This window comes from Pygoscelis adeliae, unplaced genomic scaffold (genome assembly GCF_000699105.1).
Source record: "Pygoscelis adeliae isolate BGI_AS28 unplaced genomic scaffold, ASM69910v1 Scaffold58, whole genome shotgun sequence".
NCBI classification, from domain to species: Eukaryota; Metazoa; Chordata; class Aves; order Sphenisciformes; family Spheniscidae; genus Pygoscelis; species Pygoscelis adeliae.
The window spans coordinates 575,840-586,212 of record NW_008825564.1 but is presented as its reverse complement, the minus strand read 5'-3'; the positions used below and the strand labels follow the sequence as shown (position 1 = coordinate 586,212).

At 34.3% G+C, this 10,373-nt stretch overlaps 1 protein-coding gene across 1 annotated transcript in view; it reads right to left on the bottom strand.

The window, feature by feature from the left end:
- BBS9 (Bardet-Biedl syndrome 9) overlaps positions 1-10,373 on the bottom strand; it is a 204,769-nt gene that overhangs the window by 136,436 nt on the left and 57,960 nt on the right. Inside the window, exons 10-11 of the mRNA XM_009332416.1 lie at positions 5,411-5,592; positions 1,992-2,068 (exon numbers count right to left, since the gene is read on the bottom strand). Of these exons, the coding sequence (XP_009330691.1) occupies positions 1,992-2,068; positions 5,411-5,592 (259 nt within the window). The remainder of the gene's footprint in view (positions 1-1,991; positions 2,069-5,410; positions 5,593-10,373) is intronic.

Genomic DNA, 10,373 nt, shown 5'->3' with positions numbered 1-10,373 from the left:
TCACTTCTGTTATTCAGGAGGGAAAGGTGACTTCCAGTCTGCCAATATATTACATACACACCATAGTATGTACTATAAAATCATCACACACTATCTTACAATCAGAAATATATTTTGAACTTCAAAAGAAAATTATAGCAGGCATCTTGATACTCCTGCTAATTTCTATTACAATAGGTAATTCCATTTAATTCAAAATTCATCTTGACCTTGCAGTCTATTTTAATATCTTATTTTATGCTTGTATTTCATTTTGCAACAGGTCAGTCCCTACAGTTTAAGAAAATGTTCCTGTTTGTTTAAACTATTTTATTTTAAAGAAACACTTCACTTCTGCTATAATACCAAATTACTGACTTGAACTCACACCTTCTCATGATAAAAGAATAAATTAAGAACAATCCGATGTCCTCTACCCACCCTCCTTTTCATCCGAACATGCCAGTATAAGGTCCACATCTGCAAAGTTCCTAAGAAGTCAGGAAGTTGGTAGGCTCTCTGGGTTCTACAAATGGGACTTTCATTTGCACATTGTGTATCTTTTCCAGTTAAAAAAACATAGCTACTTTCATACTGGCTTGTCATGCCCACTGTCTCTGGTGACCAGTGGTTGATCCTGAAGCAATAGCAGGGGTGCAAAGAGATTGATCCTTACCATATTCAGCTTTCAGAAATCAGCTGAACTTCCTGGATCAGAGGCCACATGCAGGAGGTGGTGTTAAATAACCAGAATGGTCCTCCACTTGCTTACCTAATTCATTTTAATAAATCTATATCCTCTTTGCTTTTACCACACACATCACAATTTATATCTTTTCACAAGCGCAAAAGTAGTATCTGCAAGCCTATAGTTTCCAAGATCACTGCAAAAGCCCTAAAATTGTTCCCACGTTTGCTGTATTGATCCTTCCCCATGAAGTATCTTATCAGATTTTCCCTTTCTAGATGGCTACTGAAGGAACCCCCAGGAAAGCCTACCACACAAGAAACTAAGATATTGGACAGCCTTGGGAAATAAAGATTCAAGGCTGTGGTTTGATTGATATATTGAGTTACTTATATATGAAACAGACCATTTGCATCCAGAAGGTTGAGCAAATGAGCACAGCAGCATTACAGCATTCTATGGACCTAACAGTTCTAAATGTTGTAAGCAGATTATTGCAGCTAGCCAAGACCATGTCACACTGTCCTTTTTTCCACAGACAAGTGCTAGGACACTAGCACACATTATAAAGAGGTCCCTTTATCAAAGAATAATAGTAGTAGAGGTAGCAGTAGTAATAATAACAGAGTTTAAATAAATATGTCAAATATATATATAAATGTATTAAAAAGCAGCTCCTTGTGCATTTTTTAACCAGTAAGTAGCCCTGAAAATCAGTTTTGCAGAAATTAGTGGCCAGAAATGACTAATTACAGATGTTCTAGTGCAATGAGTATGTTCTGAAATGTTAAAGTGAAAAGTTTTTAAGATACAATATAAGCTCTCCTGAATCTTAATTTGAATTAATTTTTATAAACTACATATGTATACAAGATGAATAAACTAATTAGGCTGCAGCACCAGAGAATGTTGAATGATGCTTTGCCAGAGAAAGATTATTTCTTACAATACACCTTTGAGTGGTTCGTGTATTCTAGCTTTAAAAGATCCACAGGGTGACACTTCTACTGTTTCCCCCCATGTTATTAACTGCTCACCATTACAAATTCTCACCACTACCAAGTTATTCCAGATCCTAAGTTCTCGTTCACGTACATTTGTTTAGCCAAGAATCTAAAGGTCCCCAGACAGAAGATAGTAAATAATAACTCTAGTTAAAATCATTAACAAATGTGTGTTTTAATTGATGGAAAACTGGGGGCTATGCAGAAGCTCAGTCCCACAAATATAAATATGTAGTAATCACTATCCATGATCAACCATTATTTACTCATGTATGAAACCAATGTTTTCAGAGTAATTTCCTTTTTATACAGGTACATACAGATTCTGCATCCAAATCAGGCGAAACTTCTGCTGTGACAATTAGATCTCTGTATTTTTCAGATTTGGGCAAAATATCTGAAAGAAAAAGTAAATCAGCTCTCCTTTAACAAACGTGCAGCTACGCTTCTAAAAATAATACAACTTGAACAGCATCAAGTTTCAGACTTATATCATTACACCTACTAGTATAAAGGGAAAAAATAACAATGCATGTGATTTTTGACCAAAAAAACTTCCCAATTTCTTTGGATCTCATTCTGGATTTCTGATTTATGTATGAAAAAGAATTTAGATGCATTCTATAACAAGATTTTACACCTACTATCCATGATCTTCAGAGACTGCAAGGAATTTTTAAACTTTCCTCCTCACATGCATATACTAATACACCTATAATAAACAACTGTCTCCAAAATACACACCGCAAATCTCATGGCACTTTCATCTAAATAATTTGATAATGAATATGTTAGACACAGAAAGATTCTGTGCCTAATAGTGTAGAATTAAAATAGATTTTACAATTCCTCTGTGTAAGAAGGCATATGAAAGTTTTATGTACAGAACATTATATGGGGCTTGGTTTCAATATATTACCTGATGATTTCCAGGACTGTCAACATACAAGGCAAAGAATGCTACAAACTCGTTTATATCCATGATACAAAACCTTATGCAGATTTGCATATGTAAAAAAAGTTGTAAGGATTAAAAGCTAGGCACTTAAATACCATGAGGAATTACATAATCTCCTCTTAAGAGTTCAGAAGTCCAGCTCTAAGGTATTTGCATTTTTCTGAAAAGCTCTTTTATTTCTTAATACTAAATGTATTGGAAAAAGAAAAATACAAACAGGAAATGTATAGTTCCTAAAGTAACAAACAGTAAAGACTTAATGTGAAGGGGAAATTAACATATTAATTGAATAATTGAGAGTATGAGCACGTTCAGAAAGCTGCAAGAATTTTATTACACATAGGATCCTGAAAATGACCCAGAACTAGTAGGCAGCACATTATCTCTTTCTAACAGGAGGGTTAAGGGAAAAGATTTTGACGAAGACAGAAAACAAGTTTTCATTTTCTTTTGCTCAGAGAAAAATGCCTCTCTTTACTACAAAGAAAAAAAGCAAAACCAAAACATGTTTTTCCAATACCATCTACCAAAGAAGCCTAGGCCTGTTTCATACTGCCACAATTCCACACAACTGGTTCTGCCAATTACACATAGCTCAGCACAATTCTTTCCACTTGTACAGATAAGAAAATATCTTCCTTTTCTACCTCTTTTTAACCATTTCTCTTCAGGTTGCTTCTTCAAGCAAACAATGATGCAACTTCTGTCATACAGTCATTTTTCTATTAGAAATAGGACAGAGATCACAACCAGAGTTTGCATACAAGTATCAGCTTTTTGTTAGTATTAAACTGAGCCAAAACACCTATGTTTAATCACTTATGTCATCCAGACATGCAAGTAACATTAGATTTAAGTTAGTATAACAGTTAAGATTTTAAAATATTTCATCAGTTTATAATGTAAATCCTTATTCTTTAAAATGTATAAAACAGCTTAAGTTCAACAGTTTAATGGTCAGCACTGGACAGAAATACAAGACATTTATAGAAATAACTACTCTAAGTTGTTTTTTTTTATATGATGACCTAATTCTAAATACCTTCCATGTTTGGAAGTAAAAATGAAACAAAGAAAAATTATTTCCTTATAAGGGTAGATATTTTCAAAACAACACAAGCTCTTACTGCACAAATATGAATCCAAAAGACAGAAAAGTCAATGGCTCATTTTAAAGATCATGCTTAGGAGTAACTTAATGGTGACCAACGTTCAAAAGTGTTTTGTATTCAACCAGACATGATTAGCAGTTATTTTAAGACTTAGCTAAAGTTCTAAGAAAAAAGCCAAAATGAAACACAGCCAAAACATCCGAAACTGAAAGGCATTCTTCATAAGTAAAATGTTTTGTTGTAAAAAAGGTTTTCTCACAAGTTTTACAGCCAGTTAAAGCCAAACACAATACCATTAGAGCATCTCTCCACAACGAAAAGAACATTCATAAAAACTCATCTGAAAACACCACTGTACACCTTAAATCAGATTAGAAAGATTGAGGAAGAAAAAAATTAAGAGGAAGAGAGAATGGGGAAAAGATCAACAATATTCACAGTAAACTTGTCATGACACCATGACAGTTATTAGAAAAGTTATAAAGGACAGCTATGTTTCCTTTCTCTCTCTCTAGATCTTCCACACAATATGTTAAAACTAACAAACTGAAGTTGATTCACGTCAAATGGATTTATTCCTTCCATCATGTTTTTCTTTCCTTTGGTTATGATAGCCAGACAAAACTGTCAAATACTTATAAAGAAGGGCTGTGGTAAAAATCAATGGAATTTACCCACATCTATATGCTTAAATAACCAATTACTGGATCTGTAAAGTTAAAAAACTGATACTAGTCTATCACAATAATGGACAAAGTTATATGCAATTATAAAAAAGAAATCTTTGAGTTGTAGAATCAAGCTCACGACTGCAGACAAATAATTTCTTATTTTCCTAGGGACTTCAACTGTGAGCTTTTTCGCTCTCTTTTTCACACAGAAAGCTACGACTATTTCTATAATGCATTTTAAGAACATGCTAACTATCACCAGGAAAAGATTTTAATTCATTCTTTCTATTTGTCTAAGATTTTTCCACAGTTTCCTTTAAAATCACATGCTTCCAATTCCCTGTGAAGGTCAGGTACACTGTTTAAAAACTCAGTTATGAAAACACAAACTCGGAATTATGTACCCTTACTTGAACAAAATCAATGCAAGTTATTAGCAATGTATGTAAATTCCAGAGTTTATCATGATCAGTTATTTGCATTTTGATTTCTCTCACTGTGTTCTTCAAATACAATCGCTTTTGAAATAAGTTAAAGCAACAAAAAGTTGCTTTAACAAAAATCATTCTTTGTTAATTGCATAACTTAAGAAGCCATTTGTAATAATAAAACAGTATTTGGCAATACTTTTGCTCTCTCTGAAGCCTAAGTGTATCAGACTGTTGCTGTGAAATTCCTTAAGTTTTCTTGCCTTTGGATAGTACATGCACTGTCAGTTTTTCCTCTGAACCCTTGCACTAGTGAGAATTATCTGCAACCTGACGTAAATATCTTGAAAGTTCCAACAGGCATTATGAAAATACAAAGAAAAAACTCTATCCAAGGGCCTTACAGTCTAGGATTTTGTTTGTACTTTTTTTAATTAAAACCTAAACTTTATTAAATTTCCTACAGAAATGTAATTATGGTTAAAGTACAAAAATAAAATACTTTAAAGTACTACAAGGAAAGTCAGGTGGTTAAAAGCACATACAACTATAGAAAAGGGAGAAGTATACCTTGTGTTTTTGTGGCCTCCTTGATGATTTTCTGAAGCTCTTTCATTTCAGCATCAAATTCTTCATAGTTTATTTCCCTAGAATCAACCCTAGGAGCCTGGAAGAGTGAAGGATCAGTTCCAAGGTAGGAACACTGAAGATGCCCATTGTCACTCAGAGTGACTATAACACCCTTCAAGTTTCTGCATTTTAAAAAAAAAAAAAAAGCTCATTAAGAAATTGGGAAGAATCACAGAAGCAATACCATTGAATTTATGCTGCTTCTACTGTTCCATCTACAAATATAATAGAACTTCCTGTTTTTAATGAGATTCTTTGACCGAAAGAAAACAACAATATTTATTCTTCAATTCAGATGTGTTTATTCATATTACTCCCACTTATTGCAATCACACCGAAGAACCAATCTGTGCTAGATAGAAGACTAAAACATCACCCAGGTATCTCAGAATCTGTATAATGAAGACGGGTAAAGGAAAGGATCAGAACAAAAAAGCTGAGTATACAGTACAGTTGTAACCTTTTTTATTCACAAATTGTTACTTCAGTTTTTTGAAGTATTCAGGTTGCTATGCAGGAAGAGGAATTAGCTAAATGGAACACTAAGTAAGGGAAGGGATGCATTAGAAGAAATCACGAAAGGATGGAACATGTTCACACTGAAGACAGCAGTAGGACTTTGATGGCATCAGTAGCAGCCCTAACCCATTCTTTGGCTGCTACTGCAGCTACTCTGCTGGCTTCAAACCCTGGCTGGCTCTTCTCTGCAGTATCTTTCCGAAAGGAAGCCACATGGATCCAGAAGATTCCCCTTACACTGCTCTGGATCAATACAAATGAGTGTTTTATTAGCTACACTATCGTCTCTTCTCTCCCGAGGCAACAGTGCTTCATTGAACTTACTCTTACAAAAATCTCACTCATTTTGCTTATCTGATCATGTACCATGCAAATGCAAGATTTAGGAAAGTATTTAACAAATTATAAGACAACAGCGAGTACTGCCAACATTCTGCTTAACTTGAAGGTTATTCCTAAACAGAAGAGGAACTGAACAGTAAAGAAAGACTAGCATAGACGTTAACAGCAAAAGTTAGGAGAAAGATAACTTTCATTTTATTTTTTAAAATGCTTACTCTTAATTAAGGTAAAAGCTTGTATTTATTTTCATAATCATGAGGTGACACATCCACAATAATTTGCTCTTATTCCATACTTAGAATATCTTATAGCAGACACTGCCTTTGCATCAAGTACAACTGTCATATAAAGCAAAGATAGATCAATTTTAATTCTTACATATAAAACTTAATTTTTAAAAGAAAGCCTAATGCACTATCCCACTAATTAAACCCATATCAAACATTTCATTTATATAAGTGTTCAAGCTAAAATTCATAAAGAATTAACAAAAATTCTTTCAACTTACATATGCTGATACCTTTCAAACGTCTCCTCTAGTACAATCCTCATTAAAAACCAGGTAGCTATGTAAAAAAATAGAATTATCTCTGGTTTCCTATGTTGTCTTGTAGCATGGCTCCAGTACGCACAGACAGGAAACCTCATTCCAAAATTTTCCAGGGTAATAAGTAATTATGAAGGCAAACAGGTGTCACAGATTAATTTTGATAACTGATGGTCCAATTGGACAGTCCAAAATGTCTTTTTACAGACGCTAAAGCCACAATCCCAGCGTTGGTTTCACAACTACAATCAAATATTCTGGAAAAACTATGCTGTAACTGAGATCATCTGAACTCCATACAGTTACATTATAACTGCAGACAGAAATGAAGACCCCACCGGGCACTATACAAGTAAGTAGTTGCTGCAGGTAAGTTTGAGCTTCCTATTTCTGCAGAAAGTAATTTTTACTCAGTGAATGAAATAAATCTCCTGGTTGGACTATGAATGGATGGAAACTGGTTGGGTTTTTTTTTTTTTTTTTGGACAACAGGTATCACCAGTTGGTCCCTCGCTGCAGGTGGAACATGCAAATCTGAAATGCTTTCTGGAACAGAACACACATAATAGGACTCAAAACACACTGTTCCACTTATCTATTATATAAGCTCAGGTTAAACATAACCAGTCTTCTATTTCATGAATACTGTTCCTATTGCCACAGAAAAGCTTGCAGCTACCACCGCAATTTTTTAACGTATATTAACATTCACGACAAAAACTAAGCAAACTAACAGGAAGCTGTCTTTGTGAGCACCATAAGGCTGAAGATGCCAAGTCTCCCCAACAAATACTTTAAGAAAAGAAAGCAGAAGACTTAGTACTGATTTTCAACTTACATATCCAGTACCTGTGTTAGCAGCCATGCTGTGAATGTGATGGCCTATCTGTGACCTGTAAACTTGGCGTTTGTATCCGTTATTTCTGACAAATTGTAAACTATCAATCCAAAGTGAGAGGAAGCGGAACTAAGCCTGAGTCCTGGTTTCTCTGGCTGCTTGAGTATTTGTTGCTGACTATAGTTGGTTTCCTTGCTCAGGACTGGGTCTGTTGTTGGAATTACACGCAGAACTGCTCATCCTAGTTTTCTTATGTCCAAAAAGCTCTGTACAACACACATCTATGCTACCATTTACAGAATTCTGGCTAACACATGGAATGAATACATTGGGCTAACCCTGAGATCTGTATACAAACAACGCAAGGAGACAGACTATTGTGAATACTTGGACCATAACACAGTCTTGGTAAGGTATGCAAATAACACCTAATGTATAGGACTTTGCAAACACTTGGCAGGCATTAAGCAAAGAACTTTGCCATGCTGGCCACGGGCGCAGCAAAGTCTTTAAAAAAGTTATATTATTGAAGCAGATGCTACCATGCTACCAAATACACTGCCCCACACTTTGCTATTTAGTTACAGCAAATAATGAAGGTGCTAAAAAAAAAAAAGGGACAACAAGAGAAACTTCATCATGAGCTTGTTCCACAACCAGAGAAAGAAAAGTGACACCTGAAAATAAGACCATTTCTAAAATTCTCCAGCAATGGCTTTGGACCATCTTGAGATTTCTTTCCTGAGGCTATGAATCTGTTAAGCTAAGAACAAAGATCCATGAGGACATCTGAATGTAAATCAAAAGGGCATGAAGAAATATAGCTACACTGTTAGCAATAAATCTTTGATGATATACACTACTGAAGTATAATACATTCAAAAGTGGTTTGTAAATACAGTCCTTCCTATGTACCTTTAAGATGGCAGTCACCCACCCGTAATCAGTCTATCAAACAAAATCAACTCAAATCAATGAGGTGATTTTTCTATATAAATTACACTTTTCTTAACTTCTGAGTTTATGTCAGCATTACAGAATGCACATTCAAAAACTCCATCTTAAAATAAATTCATTTCAACCAACTTTCCTGTTAGTCATGACATCCTTTAAGTCTGCACTAGCTCAGAGACGAAAGCATTGGTTTAAGAAAGCAGCATTACACACGACACTTTGCTTCAGTTACGGTTCTGCTGGATCCTAAGAAGATTGTTCAACACGAAACATATACAAGTATAAAAAAGCCTTTTCAGTAATCTTTCCTTGTTAAATCTGTCTATTAATTTGTACATTAATAGAAACAATAAGAAAAATATGGGTAACCAGTTACAACGTATGATTTATATAATACATTAATTTCTCTGTTGGAATGTTTGTCAGCCAGTCAAGATTGCTTTATTTTCTCAAGCTTTTATAACAGTGGTTAAAGACGGCAAGGGGAGGGGGAGCATTTTTATAGTAGTTTCCCCACAGCTACTGCACTCAGAATATCCCTGCAAATACAATTACTTCATTTGGCACATTTTGCACACGATCTGGAATTTCAATTACTTGTTAAAGTTCTTCTATTGTAAACTATTTTTTTTATTATATATCACACAATAGTCAAAGTAATAGCAAATCTAAGGGGACACTTTAACAGTAAGGAACTCAAAGTATGAAACAAATTATTCTGGTATCTAAAATAACTTTACAGTACAAAGCAACTCCTACACACATATGGTAATAATTTGAAAAACTATCTTTTATTGGATTCTGGATAATAATAACGGCATATGCTTTTTGTAGGTCTTCTCTTACTAAACAAATTGCTCACAACGTAATTCTTGAAGAAATTAAAATGCTTTGCATGTTTCCAGTTATATAATACCAAACTGATCACTCAAACAATTGACGTACAAGTTGAATCTGTAATTCTGAGTTCTACTTGAATGACACAAGCTAAGCCTTGGACAACTCTTAGGACAAGGTCTGGTTATTGACACCATTTACAGCTTTAATTATTTATATTTATAATAGCACATAAAACTTCTACCTCAATTTCAGAAGTAGTCTTAATTGATATTACACATACCAATCGTTTTAGAAAACGAGATGTTCTGCAATATTACTTTCAGTCCCTTATTGATAATGTATTATTTATAAACTACTAAATTAGGAAACTAATTCCTGAATTGTGCTCAAGCATTTTGAGTCCAATTCTCTCCTCATTTTATCATCCTCTAAAGTAATTATATGCAAGAGCATAACTACAATAGCACTTTTTAGTTTAATGCTTTTGAAAATCCAAATTATTCTAATTTTCACTACCATTTCAATGTCATTTTAGCTGTAACTGTGTGAAGTATTTGATAAAATGATGAAGGAAGATCAGACTAGGAGTAATAAACTATAAGAATTTTCTAACATGAACTAATGGGATTAAAAGTCAAAAGCCCATCTTACTCTTATTAAACACACACTCCAAAATCAGACCTTCAGCTGAATCTTTAAAGTATACCTGGTGTGACTCAGTGCCAGCTACCACCGATTTTTAACTGGTTTTGGGTATCTGTGGAGCACCCTCAGGCTCCTTTTGAAACCCCTTCCTCATTAAAAAAACCTTTGTTCAACTTTACATCAAAAGTAATACTTGCATGTGTAAGACTTCCCCATTC